This window comes from Pongo pygmaeus, chromosome 7, assembly GCF_028885625.2.
Source record: "Pongo pygmaeus isolate AG05252 chromosome 7, NHGRI_mPonPyg2-v2.0_pri, whole genome shotgun sequence".
Classification (NCBI taxonomy): Eukaryota; Metazoa; Chordata; class Mammalia; order Primates; family Hominidae; genus Pongo; species Pongo pygmaeus.
The window spans coordinates 58934686-58961280 of NC_072380.2; the positions used below are offsets into that span (position 1 = coordinate 58934686).

A 26595-nucleotide genomic window follows, 5' to 3' on the forward strand; every position below is an offset into this window, starting at 1 on the left:
CCCAGCTAATTTTTGTGCTTTTTAGTAGAGATAGGGTTTCGCCATGTTGCCCAAGCTCGTCTCAAACTCCGGACCTCAGGTGATCTGCCCACCTCAGCCTCCCAAAGTGCTGAGATTATAGGCATGAGCTACCACACCCGGCCTGCTGTTTTTTGTTTTTTTTTTAATGTTATTGTTTTTGTTTATTTTTATTGTTTTAGGCTTGTCTTAATGTGAAGGATCAGCCTGAGGTGTAAACTTAAGATTCTCTGAGTCTTTTCTAAGCCTGAGTTTTTTTCCAGGAATGTGCAGAAAGTTTCTAATTCTTCCCTTATATACAGTTGTTTTTAAATGCCCTAGTCTTTAACATCTGACTCCCAAAAGGGAAAAAGAGAAAAACTAAATCCTTTAAATCCCCAGCAGTTACTTTGTGGTTGGGGGTGGGGGTGGGGGTGGGGGTGGGAGAGGGCTTGTAACAATGAATGGAGATGAAGCAACAATGTGTGTCCACCTCTTTGTCCCATTTCTGTGATCAGAAGTAGCGTTCAGTGATCAGGGCACACATCCCCTGTATTTGGAAGAGAGGGTCCTTTTTGCCTGTCCTTGGTTCCTGTAAGCTGCACGCAAGCTGCTCCTTGGAATGCAAGCACAACTGCCTGCCTTAGGGCTGAGGGTGGCAAATGGTTAGCTGCTACTGTGCTAATACCTGCAAGTGATTAAAATTATATTCAGGCCTTCCCCTGGACGTTAACAAGCCTTCAGTAGATTCCAGAGTTTCAAAATAGTTAAATAGAACAGATTCTGCCAATGCAATGATCGTCTAGGTGGAGCAACACATTCGTGGTGCTTCCTACTCCACCATCTTCCCAGAATCCTCTGATTGCATATAATTTACATATAGTTGAAAGAGTTTAATTCTGATCATCATATATTTTAGAAACCTCTCATATATGTTTATATAAAAACTGATAAAATTTAGTGCTTATAAAGGGAATTCTGGAGTTCTTAGTCAAGCTTTTTGTATGATTATATTTTAAAGATTTAATTATAGAAACATTGTACTGAAGTCTATATTCCAGTGTGTTCTTATGGTAAAAAGAAAAGGTTGGAGATTTTATTGAGGAGTCTGTATTTTTTTACTGTTATTTTATATTATAACTCATGTATTATATACCATATCTGTTCATTATCTTAGTATAGCATTTTCGGGTTTTTATTCTCTTTATGAAAATGAGTAACTGTGGGTACCAATATCAATTGTTGCATCTGTGCCAGAAATTATATTTTATCTTTTCATCATCTCCCTTCTTGTATAGCTGAACTTTAGCTTAAAAGATGCCAGGACAAGGAGTTTGTCAGATGGTTCCTTTTCTTTGCATGAACCTTCTTCCCCTTTCACTATCACTGGGTCATCTCATTTCCCTTCATTCCCCTCTTTCTTCTCCATCTTTTCATTTCCCAAATACTTCTGTTTTCTGATATAAGAAGGACTATAACAGAAAAGGATTGCTTTAGGAAATATTGTTACAACTGTGTAATGTTAAAAAGTAGTAAGTCGGTCAAGCGCAGTGGCTCACGCCTGTAATCTCAGCACTTTGGGAGGCTGAAGTGGGCGGATCACGAGGTCAGGAGATCAAGACCATTCTGGCTAACACAGTGAAACCCCGTCTCTAAAGAATACCAAAAAAAAATTAGCCGGACGTGGTGGCGGGTGCTTGTAGTCCCAGCTACTCAAGAGGCTGAGGCAGGAGAATGGCGTAAACCCGGGAGGCAGAGCTTGCTGTGAGCCGAGATTGCACCACTCCACTCCAGCCTGGGCGATAGACGCTGTCTCAAAAAAGAAAGTAATAAGTCGGCCAGCGCGGTGGCTCACGCTTGTAATCCCAGCACTTTGGGAGGCCGAGGCAGGCAGATCACGAGGTCAGGAGATTTGAGACCATCCTGGCTAACATGGGGAAACCCCATCTCTATTAAAAATACAAAAAATTAGCCGGGCATGTTGGTGGGTGCCTGTAGTCCCAGCTACTCGGGAGGCTGAGGCAGGACAATGGCATGAACCCAGGAGGTAGAGGTTGCAGTGAGCTGAGATCGCGCCGCTGCACTCCAGCCTGGGCGACAGAACAAGACTCCATCTCAAAAAAAAAAAAAAGTCACTATGGATGTGACTTTTATAGTCTTCTAGTATTATAAACAATTCTTTGGAGTTGTGCTTTTAATTACAGAGTGGCACATGTCGGACTACCTTTCCTGAAAATAACAATGACAACTTTTGGACAAAATATAAAAAAAGTATGTGAAAGCACAGTAGGAGGACAGAAAGTAGGAAGAAACTGAAGGATGTTGACTTTTGGATGATAGAATGGTATAAGATGAGCATTTCATTTTTTGTGGATGTTTCCCAGAGGACAGGACTCGGTGATTGGTTGTGTAGGTGACGGAAGCTTGAATAAAAACCACAAGACAGTTAGGGGTGACTCTAGCAGCTAGAAAGTTAGTGAATATAAAGTAGTCTTTCATAAAGAAGGGTGTCCCAAATTCTGCATAAAAGTCTTAGGCTAAAATAACTAAAGATATTTCATTTGCACAAGAAAGAGTTTAGAGGGGTATAGCCAACTTACCTACCTGTTAAGCAAAAATAAATAAATAATCGTCAGAAGAACATAATCAAATCCAGAGTTTCTGAAAGTGTACTCTGCACAGTGTCCAGAATACAATCCATATTCAGTAGACACACACATACACAAACAGAAAAATGTGACCCATACTTAAGTGAAAAGCCAATTAATTGAGACTGGCCTTGATATGACTCCTATGTTAGAATTAGCAGCTGTTATAACTCTTCTTAAGGATATATAAAGAAAATATATACACCATGAATAAACAGATAAGAAACCTCAGCTGAAAAATGGAAACTAGGTAAAACGACTAAATGAAAATTCTATAGGTAAAAAATACAAGATTTCAAATGAAAACTGATTAGAGATTACAGAAGGTTAGGAAAAGAAAAGGAGTCATTGAAGATGCTAGATTCATAGAAGTTATTCTTTCTTAAAAAGTGTAAAAGAGATTTCAAAAAATGAAGCTAGCCTCAGTGGCTGGTAGGACAATATCAAAAGGTCTAACACTTGGAGTCCTAGAAATAGAGGCCAGGGGAAATTGGGTCAAAAAATTCTGGAGAAATTATGGCTGGAAATTTCCGTAAATTGGTAAAAAACATGAATTTACATGTTGAAGAAGTTCAGTGAACTCCAAACAAGATAAATACAATAAAATGACACTTAAGTACATTATAGTGAAGCTGTTGAAAATAATAGACAAAAAATCTTGCCTAGATGCAGTGGCTTATGCCTGTAATGCCAGCACTTGGGTAGGCCAAAGAGGGGGTATTGATTTGAGCTAAGGAGTTTGAGACCAGCCTGGGAAATGAAGTGAGACTTTATCTCTACAAAAAGAAAAAAATCTTGAAAGCACCCTGAGAAATGCCAATGAATGGTAGCTGACTTCTTTTTTTTTTTTTCTTTTTTTAAAATTATTATTATACTTTTAAGTTTTAGGGTACATGTGCACAACATGCAGGTTTGTTACATATGTATACATGTGCCATGTTGGTGTGCTGCAACCATTAACTCGTCATTTAACATTAGGTATATCTCCTAATGCTATCCCTCCCCCCTTCCCCCACCCCACAACAGTCCCCGGAGTGTGATGTTCCCCTTCCTGTGTCCAAGTGTTCTCATTGTTCAGTTCCCACCTGTGAGTGAGAACATGCGGTGTTTGGTTATTTGTCCTTGCAATAGTTTGCTGAGAATGATGGTTTCCAGCTTCCTCCATGTCCCTACAAAGGACATGAACTCTTCATTTTTTATGGCTGCATAGTATTCCATGGTATATATGTGCCACCTTTTCTTAATTGAGTCTATCGTTGTTGGACGTTTGGGTTGGTTCCAAGTCTTTGCTATTGTGAATAGTGCCGCAATAAACGTACATGTGCATGTGTCTTTATAGCAGCATGACTTATAGTCCTTTGGGTATATACCCAGTAATGGGATGGCTGGTTCAAATGGTATTTCTAGTTCTAGATCCCTGAGGAATCGCCACACTGACTTCCACAATGGTTGAACTAGTTTACAATCCCACCAACAGTGTAAAAGTGTTCCTATTTCTCCACATCCTCTCCATCACCTGTTGTTTCCTGACTTTTTAATGATTGCCATTCTAACTGGTGTGAGATGGTATCTCATTGTGGTTTTGATTTGCATTTCTCTGATGGCCAGTGATGATGAGCATTTTTTCATGTGTTTTTTGGCTGCATAAATGTCTTCTTTTGAGAAGTGTCTGTTCATATCCTTTGCCCACTTTTTGATGGGGTTGTTTGTTTTTTTCTTGTAAATTTGTTGGAGTTCATTGTAGATTCTGGATATTAGCCCTTTGTCAGATGAGTAGGTTGCGAAAATTTTCTCCCATTCTGTAGGTTGCCTGTTCACTCTGATGGTAGTTTCTTTTGCTGTGCAGAAGCTCTTTAGTTTAATTAGATCCCATTTGTCAATTTTGGCTTTTGTTGCCATTGCTTTTGGTGTTTTAGACATGAAGTCCTTGCCCATGCCTATGTCCTGAATGGTATTGCCTAGATTTTCTTCTAGGATTTTTATGGTTTTAGGTCTAACGTTTAAGTCTTTAATCCATCTTGAATTAATTTTTGTATGAGGTGTAAGGAAGGGATCCAGTTTCAGCTTTCTACATATGGCTAGCCAGTTTTCCCAGCACCATTTATTAAATAGGGAATCCTTTCCCGAAAACTGGCACAAGACAAGGATGCCCTCTCTCACCACTCCTATTCAACATAGTGTTGGAAGTTCTGGCCAGGGCAATTAGGCAGGAGAAGGAAATAAAGGGTATTCAATTAGGAAAAGAGGAAGTCAAATTGTCCCTATTTGCAGATGACATGATTGTATATTTAGAAAACCCCATCGTCTCAGCCCAAAATCTCCTTAAGCTGATAGGCAACTTCAGCAAAGTCTCAGGATACAAAATCAAGTACAAAAATCACAAGCATTCTTATACACCAATAACAGACAAACAGAGAGCCAAATCATGAGTGAACTCCCATTCACAATTGCTTCAAAGAGAATAAAATACCTAGGAATCCAAATTACAAGGGATGGGAAGGACCTCTTCAAGGAGAACTACAAACCACTGCTCAATGAAGTAAAAGACGATACAAACAAATGGAAGAACATTCCATGCTCATGGGTAGGAAGAATCAATGTCGTGAAAATGGCCATACTGCCCAAGGTAATTTATAGATTCAATGCCATCCCTATCAAGCTACCAATGACTTCACAGAATTGGAAAAAACTCCTTGAAAGTTCATATGGAACCAAAAAAGAGCCTGCATTGCCAAGCCAATCCTAAGCCAAAAGAACAAAGCTGGAGGCATCACGCTACCTGACTTCAAACTATACTACAAGGCTACAGTAACCCAAACAGCGTGGTACTGCTACCAAAACAGAGATATAGATCAAGGGAACAGAACAGAGCCCTCAGAAATAATGCCGCATATCTACAACCATCTGATCTTTGACAAACCTGACTTCTTATCAGAAGTAATGCAGGCCAGCAGGCTATAAACACCTTTAAAGTACTGGTAAAATAAAAATCAACTCAGAATTCTATAGCCAAATAAGAAAACATACTTTCTAGCTAAGAAAATCTTTATACTACAAGAAATGTTTAAGGAGATACTTCAAGCTGAAGGAAAGTGTTACCAGCTGAAACTCAGAACTTCAGGAATGAAGAGCACTGCAATTGGGAAAAATGTAAGTCTTCCCCACTCCATTAAGAAATATACAGTTGTGACTGTTTAAAGCAGAAATTATAATGTTACCATATGGCATTTATATATGACTGCTGGGCATAAAGGATGAGTCTAGGTAGATGGAGCTATGTGCTTACTGTGGTCTTTATTTTATGAAGGGGTAGAATTAGCTTTAAGTACACTGTGCAAAGTTAAAGATATACATTATAATTCCTAGAACAAACACTGAAAAAGAAAAAAATGCATAGAGGTGATAGCTGAAAAACAAGAGAAGTCAAAATGGAATTCTAAAATGTATTTAGAGAAAATGAAAAAAGGTATAAAGGAAGGAACAGCAGAATATAAAACAAATGAGATGTGTATCAGTCTGTTCTCATACTGCTAATAAAGACATACTCGAAACTGGGTAATTTATAAAGGAAAGAGGTTTAATTGACCCAGTTCAGTATGGCTGGGGAGGCCTCAGGAAACTTACAATCATGGAGGAAGGGGAAGCAAACATGTCCTTCACAGGGTGGCAGCAAGGAACAGAATGAGAGCAAAGTTGGGGGAAAGCCTCTTGTAAAACCATCAGATCTCCTTAGAACTCACTCATTATCATGAGAATAGCATGAGGGTAACTGCTCCATGATGCAGTTACCTCCCACCAGGTCTCTTCCACGACATGTGAGGATTATGGGAACTACAATTCAAGATAAGATTTGGGTGGAGACACAGCCAAACCATATCAGGATGTAAAGAAAACAAATAGCAAAATTACAAACCTAGGTCAGGTCTATCAATAATTACCTTAATTGAAAATAGATTAAGTGTTTTATTTGAAGGTAGAGATTCATACATTGGATAGAAAACAAGACCTTCCTGTATTCTGTCTACCAGAGATGCATTTTAAAAATAATGACACAGATAGATTGAAAGTAAATGTATGAGAAAAGGTGTAGCATGCAAACAGTAAGTATAAGATGGAGTTGTTATATTAATATTAGATAAAGTAGACTTCAAGGCAGTATTGGAGATAAGGAAGGGCATTTCATAGTGATAAAACTCATTAGAAATACATAGTAATCATAAATTTGTATATACCTAATAAGATCTACAGTTATAGGTGGAAATTTTAACACTACTTTGTAACTTATAGAAAACCTAGACAAAAAATCAGTTAGAATGTAGAAGATCTGTAAAATACTTCAGCCACCTTGACCTAACTGACATTTGTAGAATATCATGGGCAACTAAAATAGAGTGTACATTCTATTCAAGTACACATGATATGCATACCGAGATAAATAATATATGGGTCCTAAAACATGTCTCAGTACATTTCAAAAGTTTGAAATCCTAAAGAGTATATTCTGTAACTACAGTAGAATTTAAAGTAGAAATCAATAGCAATAAGATATTCAGGAAAAATCTGAATATTTGGAAGTTAAACAACACAGTTATCCCTAGTCGATCTATGAATTTAATGTGGTTCAAATCATTTTCTTAGCAGGACTTTTCTCTTTTGGTAGAAATTGAGAAGCTGATTATAACATTTATATGAAGACAGAAAGGACCTATGTTATACAAAGCAATCCTGATGATTTATAAGGTGGAAAACTTAAATTTCCTTATTTCAAGATTTACTCTAATAATACAGTAATGAAGACTGTGATATCAGCATAAGGATATATAAACATAGAAATGGAGCAGAACAGAGAACTGATAAATTATTTTTAACAAAGAAAGCTATCCAATGAGGGAAAAGAAAGGCTTTTAAATAAAAAGTGCTGGAACAACTAGACATCTGTATGAATGAAAGTTCACCTTGACTCCCTACCTCACATGGTACCCAAAAGATAAATCAAGATGAATCGTAGATCTAAATCTTGAAGCTAAAAGTATAAAGCTTTTAGAATAAACAAAGAACAGGCAAAGGTTTCCTTGATAGGATACAGAAAGCAGCAACTGTTTTAAGGAAAACACCTAACAGTCTATAAACTTCTTCAAAATAAAAAACTTCTGCTCATTAAGAGACATGAAGAAAATAATAGCAAAACCTGTATCTGTAAAGGACTTGTATTAAGACTATGTAAAGAAATTGTACAACTGAACAATGAAAATACAACTTGATTAATTGGAGAAGGATTAGTACAGACACTTCATAAATGATGCTGTATTGAATGGCCAGTGAACACATGAAAATGTTACTAAACATCGTCAATTATTAAGGAAATACAAAGGTAAACTGCAAGGAGATGCTACTTTACTTGTCCTGTTAGGTTAAAGAGTAATAGTACCATATATGTAAAGCAATGAGAACTCTTACAAAATTAAGAGTTTTTCTACCCTAACCCATGACTTAGCAATTCTACTCCTAGTTATTTACTTAATAGAAAAAGAAAACACATCTACAAGGTTTGTTCAAAAGTGTTTCTAATAGGCTGAAACTGGACACAGCTCATATATCCACCAGTTGGAGACTGGATCAACAAATAGTTATAGTCATAAATGGAATACAACTTAGCAATGATAAGGAACACTGTCTTGGTACATGAACAACGTAATGAATTTCAAATACATGGTAGGTGAAAGAAAGCTTACACAAAAGAGTACATTCTGTATTCCATTTACATCAAGTTCTAGAACAGGCAAAATTGATATATAATGGAAGAAAAAGCAGTGTTGTCTTCGATAGTGGGGTGAGGATTAATTGCAAAAAGTCTTAGAGGAACTTGCTGGGTGATAGGAAGTATTTTATTTCTTGTTTGGAGTTTGAGTTCAGTGCTATATGTATATGTTAAAACTCATCAAATGGTATGTCTTTTATTGTATATAAAACCTACTGAAAAAAGTAAATACATATTAATAGAAATATGCATTGAATTCTTGTTATTGATGTTCATGCTGAGATATAATGGGATGATGTGTACTGTCATCTGCAACTTTGAAATGCATCGAAAAGTAAGATGGATTGGTGGAGCCAAGATGGCCGAATGGGAACAGCTCCAGTCTAGAGCTCCCAGCTTGAGCAACACAGAAGATGGGTGATTTCTCCATTTCCAGCTAAGGTACTGGGTTCATCTCACTGGGGAGTGTCGGAAAGTTGGTGCAAGACAGTGGGTGCAGTGGACCCAGCGTGAGCCGAAGGAGGGCAAGGCATCGCCTCACCCAGGAAGCGCAAGGGGAAAGGGAATTCCCTTTCCTAGTTAGAGAAAGGGGTGACAGACGGCACCTGGAAAATTGGGTCACTCCCACCCTAATACTGTGCTTTTCCAACGGTCTTAGCAAACGGCACACCAGGAGATTATATCCTGCACCTGGCTTGGAGGGTCCTACACCCACGGAGCCTCGCTCATTGCTAGCACAGCAGTCTAAGATCAAACTGCAAGGCAGCAGCAAGGCTGGGGGAGGGGCACTCACCATTGTGGAGGCTTGAGTAGGTAAACAAAGCCACAGGGAAGCTGGAACTGGATGGAGCCCACCACAGCTCAAGGAGGCCTGCCTACCTCTGTAGACTCCACCTCTGGAGGCAGGGAATAACCAAACAAAAGGCAGCAGAATCCTCTGCAGACTTAAATGTCTGCAGCTTCGAAGAGAGTAGTAGTTCCCGTTCTCCAAGCATGCAGCTGGAGGTCTGAGAACAGACAGACTGCCTCCTCAAGTGGGTCCCTGACCCCCGAGTAGCTTAATTGGGAGGCACCCCCTAGTAGGGGCAGACCGACACCTCACATGGCCGGGTACTCCTCTGAGACAAAACTTCCAGAGGAACGATCAGGCAGCAACATTCCCTGCTCACCAGTATCCGCTGTTCTGCAGCCTCCGCTGCTGATACCCAGGCAAACAGGGTTGTGGAGTGGACCTTCAGAAAACTCCAGCAGACCTGCAGCTGAGGGTCCTGACTGTTAGAAGGAAAACTAACAAACACAAAGAATATCCACTTCAAACGCCATCTGTACGTCACCATCATCAAAGACCCAAAGGTAGATAAAACCACAAAGATGGAGAAAAAACAGAGCAGAAAAACTGGAAACTTTAAAAATCAGAGCGCCTCTCCTCCTCCAAAGGAACGCAGCGCCTCACCAGCAACGGAACAAAGCTGGACGGAGAGTGACTTTGACGAGTTGAGAGAAGAAGGCTTCAGATGATCAAACTACTCCGAGCTAAAGGAGGAAGTTTCAACCCATGGCAAAGAAGTTAAAAACCTTGAAAAAAAACTAGACAAATGGCTAACTAGAATAACCAGTGCAGAGAAGTCCTTAAAGGACCTCACGGAGCTGAAAACCACAGCACGAGAACTATGTGACGAATGCACAAGCCTCAGTAGCCGATTCGATCAACTGGAAGAAAGGGTATCAGTGATGGAACATGAAATGAATGAAATGAAGTGAGAAGAGAAGTTTAGAGAAAAAAAAATAAAAAGAAACGAATAAAGCCTCCAAGAAATATTGGACAGTGTGAAAAGACCAAATCTCCGTCTGATTGGTGTACCTGAAAGTGACGTGGAGAATGGAACCAAGTTGGAAAACACTCTGCAGGATATTATCCAAGAGAACTGCCCCAATCTAGCAAGGCAGGCCAACATTCAAATTCAGGAAATACAGAGAACGCCACAAAGATACTTCTCCGGAAGAGCAACTCCAAAACACATAATTGTCAGATTCACCAAAGTTGAAATGAAGGAAAAAATGTTAAGGGCAGCCAGAGAGAAAGGTTGGGTTACCCACAAAGGGAAGCCCATCAGACTAACAGCGGATCTCTCGGCAGAAACTCTACAAGCCAGAAGAGAGTGGGGACCAATATTCAACATTCTTAAAGAAAAGAAATTTTCAACCCAGAATTTCATATCCAGCCAAAGTAAGCTTCATAAGTGAAGCAGAAGTAAAATTCTTTACAGACAAGCAAATGCTGAGAGATTTTGTCACCACCAGGAATGCCCTAAAAGAGCTCCTGAAGGAAGCACTAAACATGCAAAGGAACAACCAGTACCAGCCACTGCAAAAACATGTCAAATTGTAAAGACCATCGAGGCTAGGAAGAAACTGCATCAACTAACGAGCAAAATAACCAGCTGACATCATAATGACGGGATCAAATTCACACATAACAATATTAACCTTAAATGTAAATGGGCTAAATGCTCCAATTAAAAGACACAGACTGGCAAACTGGATAAAGAGTCAAGACCCATCATTGTGCTGTATTCAGGAAACCCATCTCACGTGCAGAGACACACACAGGCTCAAAATAAAGGATGGAGGAAGATCTACAAGGAAATGGAAAACAAAAAAAGGCAGGGGTTGTAATCGTAGTCTGATAAAACAGGCTTTAAGCCAACAAAGATCAAAAGAGACAAAGAAGGCCATTTCATAATGGTAAAGGGATCATTCAACAAGAAGAGCTAACTATCCTAAATATATATGCACCCAATACAGGAGCACCCAGATTCATAAAGCAAGTCCTTAGATACCTACAAAGAGACTTAGACTCCCACACAATAATAATGGGAGACTTTAACACCCCACTGTCAACATTAGACAGATCAACGAGACAGAAAGTTAACAAGGATATCCAGGCATTGAACTTAGCTCTGCACCAAGCGGACCTAATAGACATCTACAGAACTCTCCACCCCAAATCAACAGAATATACATTCTTCTCAGCACCACACCACACCTATTCGAAACTGACCACATATTTGGAAGTAAAGCACTCCTCAGCAAATGTAACAGAACAGAAATTATAACAAACTGTCTCTCAGACCACAGTGCAATCAAACTAGAACTCAGGATTAAGAAACTCACTCAAAACTGCTCAACTACATGGAAACTGAACAACCTGCTCCTGAATGACTACTGGGTACATAACGAAATGAAGGCAGAAATAAAGATGTTCTTTGAAACCAGCGAGAACAAAGACACAACATACCAGAATCTTTGGGACACATTTAAAGCAATGTGTAGAGGGGCATTTATAGCACTAAGTGGCCACAAGAGAAAGCAGGAAAGATCTAAAACTGACACCCTAACATCACAATTAAAAGAACTAGAGAAGCAAGAGCAAACACATTCAAAAGCTAGCAGAAGGCAAGGCATAACTAAGATCAGAGCAGAACTGAAGGAAATAGAGACACAAAAAACCGTTCAAAAAATCAATGAATCCAGGAGGTGGTTTTTTGAAAGGATCAACAAAATTGATAGGCCGCTAGAAAGACTAATAGAAAAGAGAGAAGAATCAAATAGATGCAATAAAAATGATAAAGGAGGTATCACCACGAATCCCACAGAAATACAAACTGCCATCGGAGAATACTATAAAAGCCTCTACGCAAATAGACTAGACAATCTAGAAGAAATGGGTAAATTCCTCGACACATACACCCTCCGAAGACTAAACCAGGAAGAAGTTGAATCTCTGAATGGACCAATAACAGGCTCTGAAATTGAGGCAATAATTAATAGCTTCCAAACCAAAAAAGTCCAGGACCAGATGGATTCACAGCCGAATTCTACCAGAGGTACAAGGAGGAGCTGGTACCATTCCTTCTGAAACTATTCCAATCAATAGAAAAACAGGGAATCCTCCCTAACTCATTTTATGAGGCCAGCATCATCCTGATACCAAAGCCTGGCAGAGACACAACAAAAAAAGAGAATTTTAGACCAATATCCCTGAGGAACATCGATGCAAAAATCCTCAATAAAATACGGCAAACTGAATCCAGCATCACATGGAAAAGCTTATCCACCATGATCAAGTGGGCTTCATCCCTGGGATGCAAGGCAGGTTCAACATATGCAAATCAATAAACGTAATCCAGCATATAAACAGAACCAAAGACAAAAACCACATCATTATCTCAATAGATGCGAAAGGCCTTTGACAAAATTTAACAACGCTTCATGCTAAAAACTCTCAATAAATTAGGTATTGATGGGACATATCTCAAAATAATAAGAGCTATCTATGATAAACCCACAGCCAATATCATACTGAATGGGCAAAAACTGGAATTATTCCCTTTGAAAACTGGCACAAGACAGGGATGCCCTCTCTCACCACTCCTATTCAACATGATGTTGGAAGTTCTGGCCAGGGCAATCAGGCAGGAGAAGGAAATAGAGGGTATTCAGTTAGGAAAAGAGGAAGTCAAATTGTCTCTGTTTGCACATGACATGATTGTATATTTATAAAACCTCATCGTCTCAGCCCAAAATCTCCTTAAGCTGATAGGCAACTTCAGCTAAGTCTCAGGATACAAAATCAATGTGCAAAAATAACAAGTATTCTTATACACCAATAACAGACAAACAGAGAGCCAAATCATGAGTGAACTCCCATTCACAATTGCTTCAAAGAGAATAAAATACCTAGGAATCCAACTTACAAGAGACGTGAAGAACCTCTTCAAGGAGAACTACAAACCACTGCTAAATGAAATAAAAGAGGATACAAACAAATGGAAGAACACATTCCATGCCCACGGGTAGGAAGAATCAATATCGTGAAAATGGCCATACTGCCCAAGGTAATTTATAGATGCAATGCCATGCCCATCAAGCTACTAATGACTTTCTTCACAGAATTGGAAAAAACTACTTTAAAATTCATATGGAACCAAAAAAGAGCCCGCATCACCAAGTCAATCCTAAGCCGAAAGAACAAAGCTGGAGGCATCACACTACCTGACTTCAAACTATACTACAAGGCTACAGTAACCAAAACAGCGTGGTACTGGTACCAAAACAGAGATATAGGCCAATGGAACAGAACAGAGCCCTCAGAAATAATGCCACATATCTATAACCGTTTGATCTTTGACAAACCTGACAAAAACAAGAAATGGGGAAAGGATTCCCTATTTAATAAATGGTGCTGGGAAAACTGGCTAGCCATATGTAGAAAGCTGAAACTGGATCCCTTTCTTGCACCTTATATTAAAATTAATTCAAGATGGATTAAAGACTTAAATGTTAGACCTGAAACTGTAAAAATCCTAGAAGAAAACCTAGGCAATACCATTCAGGACATAGGCATAGGCAAGGACTTCATGTCTAAAACACCAAAAGCAATGGCAACAAAAGCCAAAATTGACAAATGGGATCTAATTAAACTAAAGAGCTTCTGCACAGCAAAAGAAACTACCATCTGAGTGAAAAGGCAACCTACAGAATGGGAGAAAATTTTTGCAGTCTGCTCATCTGACAAAGGGCTAATATCCAGAATCTACAATGAACTCAAACAAATTTTCAAGAAAAAAATGCCATCAAAAAGTGGGCGAAGGATATGAGCAGACACTTCTCAAAAGAAGACATTTATGCAGCCAAAAGACACGTGAAAAAATGCTCATCATCCCTGGCCATCAGAGAAATGCAAATCAAAACCACAATGAGATACCATCTCACACCAGTTAGAATGGCAATCATTAAGAAGTCAGGAAACAACAGGTGCTGGAGAGGATGTGGAGAAATACGAACACTTTTATACTGTTGGTGGGACTGTAAACTAGTTCAACCATTGTAGAAGTCAGTGTGGCGATTCCTCAGGGATCTAGAACTAGAAATACCATTTGACCCTGCCATCCCATTCCTGGGTATATACCCAAAGGATTATAAATAATGCTTCTATAAAGACACATGCACACATATGTTTATTGGGATGCTATTCACAATAGCAGAGACTTGGAATCAAGCCAAATGTCCATCAATGATAGACTGGATTAAGAAAATGTGGCACATATACACCATGGAATACTATGCAGCCATAAACAATGAAGAGTTCATGTCCTTTGTAGGGACATGGAGGAAGCTGGAAACCATCATTCTCAGCAAACAATCACAAGGACAAAAAACCAAACACCGCATGTTCTCACTCATAGGTGGGAATTGAACAGTGAGAACACAGGGACACAGGAAGGGGAACATCACACACTGGGGCCTGTTGTGGGGTGGGGGAGCGGGGAGGGATAGCATTAGGAGGTATACCTAATGTTAAATGACGAGTTACTGGGTGCAGCAGACCAACATGGCACATGTATACGTATGTAACTAACCTGCATGTTGTGCACGTGTACCCGAAAAGTTAAAGTATAATAAAAAAAAAAAAAAGAAAAGTAAGGTGAATTAATGGATGGAGAAATGTGATAAACTGATCATAGCTAAATCATAACAATTGTGAAGCCTTGGTGATGTATATATTGGTTTTTGCTAGTATCTCTAAAAAATTTCTCGTCGAAATTTGCATAATATTCTGTGTGAAAAATCTTCTCAGGGAACATAGAACTGTGTTTTTGTATTTATGTAAGTAGTTGTCATATAATTCTTTTATCTTAGAGAATCTGAAATTTCCAATGTGGGTGTACAGTGTCACACCACCACCTGAGTTTATTTCCGGTTGTTGTATTAGAGTACAATTGATAATGAAATTTTTTTGATATTTTTTCCCTAGACATGGAATGTATAGTGCTCCAGCTTTTACTTTTTGAGAGACAGAAAAAGGTCCTGAGCATTGGTGTTGTGTCAATCATCCTAGGCTGAGATCTCCATTCTACCTCTCACTCAATGCTTGGCCTTAAGCAGGTATTTAACTTTTTTTTAGATCCAATTCGTTTGTCTGTTAAATGACTTCAGTAACATATTCCTCACAGAGTTGCTGTGAAGATTGGTGAGTCATGGCACAGCACACAGCTGAACATAGAAGACATTCAAGCAATGCCAGATTCCTTTAGGATGCAGGTAGACATTCCTAGGGCTTATAATAGATTTAGAAGTAGAATTAGTCTTCTACTTCTTCAGATCTCCTTTGAAGTCTGAGTGACTACAGAACCCATGGACACCTTTATTTACTACATGCTGTGTTTCTAAGGCCTGGTTGCATCTTGATTGGAAACTATTAGTTAAACATTTATAAGAAATAATACTGTAACTTTTGTTTAAGCTAAAAAATTTTTTCTTGAATTTTAGTTTATTGGTCTTAGTTAATACTATAACCTTTACAGTGCTAAAAAGTTATAATCCAATTGTGTTCTCTGGTGACATTAACTGAAATACATGTTGTTTTCTAGAGACCCTATTCTGTAAATCATAATAAAAAAAGTCTTATGAAATTAAGTCTTTATAGATATTTCATTCTTACCATTCTACTAGTAAAATAGTTTTATATTACTTATATGTATTGAGTATCTTGTCTGAAGTCACGGAACTAGAAAGTAGAAAGTTGTCATTTGAACACAACTCTGTGTGATTCTTAACCTTGTTTTCTTAGCCATTTTGCTGAATGGCCTTTCCTTCTTTCCCCTATCCCCCATTTCCATGTATGTGTATGTTGTCATTGTCATTCTCTACTAGCTTTTTCTTCTTACGTGCAAATAGGTCAGATGTCTACATTTAAATAAACAGGATCTTTAACCCTGCTGCTCCCATACTCAAGACAAATTGACAAGTATATTATCTGTGCTGTGAAGTGAAATTAGATCTTTTGATTTCAACATCAAAACCTTATAAGATGTTTTATCTTTTTTAAAAGTCCTTAATCACAAGTTAGAGCAAGTAACATCTATATTACTAATAATATTTCCAGTAGTATGGATGCTTTGGTTATGGTTAAATGGTTCTGAAATCTACACCTGAGATGCTTCCCTTAAAGGGGCTTTTTGGCCAGTTCACCAATTACTTGGAAGAGGAAGAGGAAGTCTAGGTTGATTATATTGCTTTGAGTTAGAATATCTGAGAAAGTGGTACTTATATTAGTTTGCTAGTGCTGCAGTGATAAAGTACTACATATTGGATGGCTTCAATAACAGAACTTTATTTTCTCACAGTCCTAGAGGCTGGAAGATCCTCTGGGACAAGTCCAGGTGCTGGCAGGGTTGATTTCTCCTGAGGCCTCTCTCTGTGGCTTGCAAGGTGGTTGTATCTTGACATGGCCTCTTCTCTGTGTGTCCCTCCCCCTTCTTATAAGGATGTCAGTCGGATTGGATTAGGGCCCACCCTAGCGGCAGCATTTTAACATTCACCTATTTAAAGACCTTATCTCTAAGAACATTGCATTCTGAGGACCTGAGACTTCAGTGTATGAATTTGGGAAGACACAATTTAGCCTATAATAGTGCTATAAAGAGAAGTTCAAAAATGAAGATGGAGATTTTATTTTTTAAGCAAAAAAATAAGTTTGCTTTTAGAGTGTTAAATTGGGAATGTACACTAGATAGTTGATGTTGTCACTTGGGATTTGGAAGAGAACACAAGGTTGGTTGCTTGATTTGGAAAGCATTTGCTTAGAGGTAGTATATTAAAATTAGAGCAACATAAGGAAATTGATTTTTCTCCACATTTCTGGGACAAGAGGGAAAAATAGTACAAGTAATCATAAAAATTCTTAGAAAGTATGAAGAAAGGAGCCCACAAGATAAATTTGAAGGATAAGATTTGTTTCTCATGGACTTATTTCAGTTGGTCAGTTTATTTTCCTTTTTTTAAATGCCAGAAATTTTAAAACATCAATTGTAATGAAAATGTTTTTCAGATTAGAAATATTTTGGAAGGGATTTACTTAAAACAAGTTACTGATCTAACCAACTTCTTGAGTTCCAAAGCCATGGAGACATCTTATGGTGCTCCAGACAATCTATCCCTTTTTCTGTCCCTGGCAGCTGTAGCTTCAACATTCGAGACAGAGTTATGTGAGATTTGTGCTCTTCCTTTGAGAGCGGAGGACTCTTCTGGGCATGGGTGCCTGATGTCCTGAGGTGGGATCATTGCCTCCTCTTTCTGTTTTCCCCAAATGCCTCTGCGATGTCTAGGTTGTTGAAATTTTCCTGGCCCTAAGCACTATTTTAGGGGATCTAAGAGGAAGAAAGAAGTCTTCCAGCACACCTAAAGGTGATAGGAAGATAATGGCAACTTGACTGTCCTTTCTTTTGACCATCTCTGTATCTTTTTCCAAAATAAGCTTCATCCACGCTTTTTGTTTTTTTTTTTAAGACAAGGTCTGGCTTTGTTTCTGACAATGGACTGCAGTGGTGTGATCTCACAGCTCACTGCAGCCTCCACCTCCCCAGTCTCAGATGATCCTCCCACCTCAGCCTCCCAAGTAGCTGAGACTAGTGGTGCATGCCACCACGCCCTGCTCGTTTCTGTATTTATTTATTTATTTTATTTTATTTTTTAAAGAGAGACAGGGTTTTGCCATGTTGCCCAGACTGGTCTCAAATTCTTGAGCTCAAGCTATCTGCCTGTCTCAGCCCCCCAAAGTGCTGGGATTTCAGGCATGAGCCACCACACGTAATTTCTTTTATGTAATAATGGAAAGTGCAACTCTTTTCTTTACAGAATGTTTGCTTTCAGCCTTGCCACGTACATACACATCTTTAACAACATCCAGTTTGTTACCAGGTCTCTCAGTTTACTTAAAAATTTTACTTTATTGAGGTAAATTCACATAGCATCAAATTAACATTCAAAAGTGAATAATTCAGTGGCACTTGGTGGATTCACAATGTTTTTCAACTAATACCTCTATCTCTTTCTAAAACATTTCATCACCTTAGAAGGAGACACTGTACTATTAAGCATCCATTCCATATTCCCCACCTCATCTCAGTCCTTGGTAACACCAGTCTGCTTTCTGTCTCTGTAGTTTTACCTGTTCTGTTATTTCACATAAATGGAAATCATACAGCATGTGACCTTTTGTGTCTGGCTTCTTAACAAAATGTTTTTGAGGTTCCTCCACATTGTAGCATGTATTAGAACTTCATTCCTTTTTATAGCTGGATAATGTTTCATTGTATGTATATGTCACACATTGTTTAGCCATTCATCCACTGATGTGTATTTATTTCCTCCCTTTGGCTACTATGAATAGAGCTGCTAGAACCCTGGTTTACACATTTGGGAGTACCTGTTTTCAGTTCTCTTGGATATATATGAAGGAGTGGAATTGCTGCACTGTATGGTAATTTTATGTTACTCTGAAAAACTACCTGTTTTCTGCAGTGACTGAACCATTTTACATTCCTGTCAGCAACGCACAAAAGTTTCAGTTTCTCCATATCCCTTGCCAGCACTTACATTATGGTCTCTTCTACCCACTTAAAAAAAAATCCTAGTGGCTGTGAAATGATACCTTATTAAGGTTTTGGTTTGCAGTTCTCTAATGGCTAATGATGATGAGCACTGTTTCATGTGGTGGTTGGTAATCTGAATATCTTCTTGGAAAAAATATCTATTCAAGTTTTTTGTTGATTTTTTTTTTTCTGGTTGTGTTATAAGAGAATGATCTATATATTCTGGATACTAGACCCTTGTCAAATATATGACTGGCAAATGTTTTCTCATATTCAGTAGGTGGTTTTTTCACTTTTTTTTTTCTTTTTGAGACAGGGTTTTAATTCTGTTGCCCAGGCTACAGTGCACTGGCACAGTCATAGCTCACTATAGCACTGCAGCCTCAACTTCTCCAGGCTCAGGTAATTCTCCCACCTCAGCCTCTCGAGTAGCTGGGACTACAGGCACGCACCAGCACACTTGGCTAATTTTTTCCACCCGAGGCAGAGTCCTGTTCTGTTGCCCAGGTTGGAGTGGAGTGGCGCAATCTTGGCTCACTACAACCTCCACCTCCTGTGTTCAAGTGATTCTCCTGTCTCAGCCTCCCAAGTAGCTGGGATTACAGGCACATGCCACCATGCCTGGCTAATTTTTGTATTTTTAGTAGACATGGGGTTTCACCATGTTGGCCAGGCTGATCTCAAACTCCTGACCTCAGGTGATCCACTTGTCTTGGCCTCCCAAAGTGCTGGGATTATAGGCATAAGCCACTACACCTGACCTGATTTTTGTATTTTTGTAGAGATAGGGTTTCGCCGTGTTGCTCAGGCTTGTCTTGAACCCCTAAGCTGAAGCGATCCACCCACCTTGGCCTCCGAAAGTGCTGGGATTACAGGCGTGAGCCACGACACCTGGCTGTGTTTTTTTTTTTTTTTCACTTTTTTGACAATATTCTTGGATGCACAATAGTTTTTAGTTTTGAAAAAAGTTCAGTTTATCTATTATTTCTTCTGTTGCTCATAATCTTGGTGTCATATCTAAGAAGCAATTGCCAAATCCACGGTCATGAAGATTTATTATCTGTGTTTTCTTAGGCTTTTATAGTTTTAGCTCTTCTATTTAGGCCATTGATCTATTTTGAGTTTAATTTTTGTGTATGGTGTGAGGCAGGTGGTCCAACTACATTTTTTTTTTTTTAAAGAGATAAAGTCTTGCTCTGTCACTCAGGCTGGAGTGCAGTGACATGATCATAGCTTACTGCAGACTTGAACCTCTGGGCCCAAGTGATCCACCCACCTCGGCCTCTCAAATAGCTAAGACTTCACCAAGACTGGCTAATTTTTGTTTTTTGTTTTTTTTTTAGAGATGGGGTCTTGCTATGTTACCCAGGTTGTTCTCAAACTCCTGGCTTCAAGTGATCCTCCCACCTAAGCCTCCCAAAGTGTTGGGATAACAGGCATGAGCCACCACGCTGGGCACCAACTTCATTTTTTTGAGTATAGGAATCCGGTTGTCCTAGCACCATTTGTTGAAAAGATTATTCTTCCCTTACTGGCAGGTCGTGACACCCTTGCTTAGTGTATTGTATCTCTTATGCAGAGCATACAGTGGAATCTTCACTTTTTTATCCTGCATGACAGTCTCTACTTTTGGCTAGGTTAATTTATGTGCATTTGATGTTATTATTGATATAGTTGCATTTATGTACACCAGTTTACTTTTTCTAAATGTTTCAGGGTTTTTTTTCTCAAGTCTTTCCTCATTTCTTTTACTTTAAAGCAATATTTTCTTTGGTAATATTTAGTTCTTCTAATGTCATTTTCACAATTTTTTGTTTTCTTTTTGGAGACAGCATCTTGCTCTGTTGCACAGGCTACAGTGCAGTGGCAGAATGTTGGCTCATGGCAAACTCCACTTCCTGGGTTCAAGCAATTCTTGTGCCTCAGTCTTCTGAGTAGCTGGGATTACAGGCATGCGCCACCACGCCTAGCTAATTTTTATTTATTTATTTATTTATTTATTTTTATTTATTTATTTTTTTTTGAGATGGAGTCTCACTCTGTCGCCAGGCTGGAGTGCAGTGGTGCAATCTCAGCTCACTGCAACCTCCGCCTTCCGGGTTCACGCCATTCTCCTGCCTCAGCCTCCCGAGTAACTGGGACTACAGGCACCCGCCACCACGCCCAGCTAATTTTTTTGTATTTTTAGTAGAGATGGGATTTTACCGTGTTAGCCAGGATGGTCTCGATCTCCTGACCTCGTGATCTGCCCGCCTCAGCCTCCCAAAGTGCTGGGATTACAGGCATGAGCCACTGCGCCTGACCCAATTTTTGTATTTTTAGTAGAGACAGGGTTTCACCATGTTGGCCAGGCTGGTCTCTAACTCCTAGCCTCAAGTGGTCTTTCCGCCTTGGCCTCGCAACGTGCTGTATTACAGGCGTGAGCCACTGTACCCAGCCTACAATGTGTTTTTGAGTGAGATTTCATGCGTTGCTTTAGTGCTTATCATGTACATCTCAACCAAATCTCCCTCAGATTTGTTACTAGTTTTACTCCAGTCACACATAGAAACATTACCACTATATGGCTCTACTTTCTCTTCCTCCTTTTTATGCTATTATTGTTATACATATTGTATCTGTTATAATTATTAGTATAATTTTGTCTTTTATAGAAGGGAAAAGAAAGGAGAGCAAGTATACGTTTATAGTGTTAGGTGACCCTTCTTATTTACCATTTTGTGTTCTCTTCATTTGTTCCTATGGAATCCTGTTACCATCTGGTGGTGTTTCCTCAGTTTGGTAAAGCTTTGTTCCCACCCACCACTCTTCTGTTACTCACAGATATATGACATTTCTATATATTATAGGTACAATAGTACAATTATGTACATATTTTATGCAGTTTTTTTAAATCAGCTAAGAGAACAAATACGCACATATGCTGAGTTTTAATTAGATAATTACTTTTACTGACACCCAGATTTTTCATGTGGACTTGTGTGGATTCTTAGGTCATTTTCCTTCAGCCTTAAGAAATTCTGTGTGTATATTTTATCAGGTGGGTCTGCAAGCAATAATCAGTTTTTGTTTATCTAAAAATGTATTTATCATGCCTTCATTTTGTTGTTGGTGGTGCTTTTCTTAAGGTGCTTTTTTTTTTTTTTAAAGCATCTTTAGTTTTACAGAAAAATTGAAAGGAAGGTACAGAGATATCCCATAATTCCCTCCCCCACATATGCATAGCTCTCCTATTATCAGCATCTCCCACCAGAATGGTATATTTCTTACAGTTGATGAACCTGTGTATGCACATCTTTCTTAGGCAAGTCACTAGTTTCTATCAGGGTTAATTCTTGGCGTTGTATATTCTGTGAATTTGAACAAGTGTATAAAGATATATGTCTACCATTATAATGTCATACTGCGTAGTGACACTGTACTAAAAATCCTCTGTGCTCTGCCTAGTAATCATTCTCTCCACCCTAATCTCTGGCAACCACTGATCTTTTTACCATCTCTATAGTTTTGCCTTATCCAGAATGTCATACAGTTGGAATCATATAGTATAGCTTTTTTGGAGTGCCTTCTTTCACTTAGTAATATGTATTTAACTTTCCTGCATGTCTTTTCATAGCTTGATAACTTATTTGTTTTCAGCACTGAATTATGTTCCATTGTCTGGATATAACACTTTATCCATTCGTCTACCGAGAGACATCTAGGTTGCTTCTAAGTTTTGGCAATTATGATTAAAGGTGCATGTGCAAGTTTCCGTGTGGAGATAAACTTTCAACTCCTTTGAGTAGATACCAAGCAGAGCAATTGTTGGATTGTATTGGTAAGAGTATTTTTAGTTTTATAAGAAACTGCCAAACTGCCTTCCAAAGTAGCTGTAACATTTTGCATTCCCACCAGCAAAAGAGTTCCTTTTGCTCCATATTCTTGTCAGCATTTGGTGGTGTCAGTGTTCGGAATTTTAGCCATTCTAGTAAGTATGTCGTGATATCTCAATGTTGTTTAAATTTGCATTTCTCTAGTAATATATGATGTGGAGCATCTTTTCTTGTACTTATTTGCCATCTGTATCTGTATCTTCTTTGGAGAGATATCTGTTAAGGCTTTTGGCCAATTATTAATTTCTAAGGTAGAAGCTTAGATTATTGATTTTAGATCATTTTTCTTTTTTAATGCAGTCATATGTCATTTAGTGATCAGAATACCTCCTGAGAAATGTGTCATCATTAGGTGATTTTGTCCTTGTGCGAACATCATAGAGTGTTCTTATTCAAACCTAGGTGGTTTAGCCTACTACACACCTACACTATATGGTAAAGCCTATATCTAGGCTGCAAACCTTTATAGCATTTTACTGTACTGGATACTGTAGACAATTGGAACACAATGGTAGTTATTTATATATCTAAGCATAGAAAAGATACATTATAATATGGTATAAAAGATAAACAGTAGTATACATGTATAGGGCACTTACCATGAATGGAGCTTGTAGGACTGAAAGGTGCTCTGGGTGAGTCAGTGAGTGAGTGTTGAGTGAATGTGAAGGCCTAGGACATTACCATACACTACTATCAACTTTATAAACATAGTACACTTAGACTACACTAAACTTATTTTTAAAATTTTTCTTTCTTCAATAATAAATTAATCTTAGCTTACTGTAACGTTTTTACTTCTTCAACTTCATTTTTTTCACTTTTTGACTCTTTAGTAATACCACTTTGTAATAGCCCTTTTGTAATAACACTTAGCTTAAAACACAAACATATTGTTCAGCTGTACAAAAATATTTTTGAGAGGGAGTCTCTGTCGTCCAGGCTGGAGTGCAGTGGCGTGATCTCAGCTTATATATTCTGTCAGCTTTTTTCTATTTAAAAAATTTTTTTAAACTTTTTGTTAAAAACTAAGACACAGACACACACATTAGCCTAGGTCTACACAGGGTCAGGATCATCAGTATCACTGTCTTCCACCTCTGTATCTTGTTCCACTGAAAGGTCTTCATGGGCAGTAACACTCATGGAGCTGTCATCTTGTATGATATCAGTGCCGCCTTCTGGAATGCCTCCTGAAGGGATCTGCTTGAGGATCTTGAGGATGTTTTACAGTTAACTTAAAAAAAATAAGTGAAAGGAGCATACTTTATTATTATTGTTACTATTTTCTTAGATGGAGTCTTGCTCTGTTGCCCAGTCTGGAGTGCAGTGGTGTGATCTTGGCTCACTGCAACCTCAGCCTCCTGGGTTCAAGCAATTCTCCTGTCTCAGCCTCCCAAGTAGCTGGGATTACAGGCATGCACCACTACACCTGGCTAATTTTTTTGTATTTTTAGTAGAGACAGAGTTTCACCATGTTGGCCAGGCTGGTCTCAAACTCCTGACCTCAGGTGATCCCCACCTCAGCCTCCCAAAGTTCTGGGATTACAGGCATGAGCCACCACGTCTGGCCATGGAATATACTTCAAAATAATGATAAAAAGTATAGTATAGTAAATACATAGATTAGTACCATAGTCATTATCAAACATGTATTGTACATAATTATATGTGCTATAGTTTTATACAGCTGACAGCATACAGTAGGTCTGTTTACAACAGCTTCACCATGAACATGTGAAAAATGCATTGCGCTATAAGGTTACAACTGCCATGACATCATTAGGTAATAGGAATTTCAGCTCCATTGTAATCTTACAAGACCAGCGTTGTATATGAGGTGTGTTCATTGACAAAAACATCATTATGTGGCACATGACTGTATATGCGTTTAGTGCTATAAATTTCTCCTCTAAGCATTGCTTTCACTACATCCCACAAATTTTGGTAAGTTGTGTATTATTTTCATATAGTTGAAAATGTTTATAAATTTCTCATCAGATTTCTTCTTTGACCCATGTGTATTTAGAAGTATTTTGTTTAGTTTTCACATATTTTGGGATGTTCCATGTATCTTTCAGTTAATTGATTTTTAGTTTAATTTCATTTTGGTCTTAGAGAAGATGTTATATAATTTCTGTTTTTAAAAATTTGTTAACATGTATTTTATGGCCTAGAATGTGATCTGTTTTGATGAATGTTCCATGTAATCTCGAGGACATGTATTCTGCTATTGTTGGATGAAGTGGTCTATAAATGTCAATTATATCCAGTTGATAGGTGGTGTTATTGTGTTCAAATATATCTTTATGGATTTTCTGCCTGCTAAATCTGTCCATTTCTGTGAGAGATCTTGAAGTCTCGGATTATGATAGTGGACTAATTTATTTCACTTTGCAGTTTGTTTTTACTTTATGTATGTTAACACTCTGTTGATAGGTATATACATGTAAAGGATTGTTGTGTCTTCTTGGACAATTGAATCCTTTATCATTGTGTAATGCCCCTCTTTATCCTTGATAACTTTCCTTGCTTTAAGTCTATTCTGCCTGAAATTAATAGGCTACTCCTGCTTTTCTTTGGTTAATGTTAGCATGATATATCTTTCTTCAATCCATTTAGTTTTAGTTTATATGTATCTTTACATATGAAGTGAGTTTCTTGTAGACAACATGCAGTTGGCTCTTGTTTTTTATTGCATTTTGACAACTTGTCTTTTAATTGGTGTGTTGACTTTTAAAATCATCATTGGTATAATTTTATTAATATCTACCATATTTGTTACCGGTTTCTATTTGTTGTTCTTGTCCTTTTTTCTTACTTTTATTTCCTACTCTTTGAGCATTTGATATGATTCTATTTTTTTCTCATTTTCTTAGTATATCCCTTACACTTCTTTCTTAGCTTTTAAAATGGTTGCCTTAGAGTTTGCAGTATACATTTACAACTAATCCAAGCCAGCTTTCCAATAACACTGTTACACGTTTACAGGTAATGTGGAGTATAATAGCAAAATTATCCTAATTTCTACTTCTGTTCCTGGCATTGATTTTACTTACATGTAAGCATACATAAAAACATATAAGAGCATACATAATTGAATACATGTTGCTGTTACTATTTTGACCAAACCATTATGTTAGGTCAATTAAGAATAAAAAAAATAAAATTTTACTGTCTAATTTATTCCTTCATCAGCTCTTCCTTTCTTTATGTAGAACTGAATTTCTGACCTATATTATTTTCCTTCTTCTGTAGAACTTCTTTTAATACTTCTTGCAAGGCAGTTTTATTGGCAACAAAGTGACTCAATTTTTGTTCATCTGACAAAATATTTTTCCTTCAGTTTTGAAGTATAATTTTACTCACTACAGAATTCTAGATTGGTAATTTTTTGTCTCTCAACAGTTCATTCTTTATTTATGTGGGGTTTTTTTGTTTTGTTTTGTTTTGTTTTTTGTGAGATGGGAGTCTCGTTCTCTTGGCCAGGCTGGAGTGCAGTGGTGCGATCTCAGCTTACTGCAACCTCCACCTCCCAGGTTCGAGTGATTCTCTTGCCTCAGCCTCCCGAGTAGCTGGGATTACAGGTGTGCACCACATCTGGCTAATTTTTATATTTTTAGTAAAGACAGGGTTTTGCCACGGTGGCCAGGCTGGTCTTGAACTCCTGGCCTCAAGTGATACACCCACGTCAGCCTCCCAAAGTGGGGATTACAGGCATGAGCCACCATGCCCAGGCCTCTCACAACAGTTTAAACATTTCACTCTACTCTTGCTTGCACTGTTTCTGAGAAGAAGTTGTAATCTTTGCTTCTCTATAAATAAGGTATTTTCACCCCCTTCAACTTCCTTCAGAAATTTGTTTTTGTTAGATTTTTCTG

General features: G+C 38.3%; 1 protein-coding gene across 18 annotated transcripts in view; it reads left to right on the plus strand.

Annotated features, from left to right (window-relative positions):
• Positions 1-26595, plus strand: part of SPIDR (scaffold protein involved in DNA repair) — a 491719-nt gene that overhangs the window by 57576 nt on the left and 407548 nt on the right. Inside the window, exon 2 of one of the 18 annotated variants that reach the window (XM_063668758.1) lies at positions 15221-15351. The exons of 16 other annotated variants lie outside the window; for them this stretch is intronic. In XM_063668758.1, the coding sequence (XP_063524828.1) occupies positions 15334-15351 (18 nt within the window). In that variant the 5' untranslated portion in view covers positions 15221-15333. Of the gene's footprint in view, positions 1-15220; positions 15352-26595 lie in introns of those variants that run through there. One more of the 18 variants, XM_063668761.1, reaches the window with a different exon arrangement.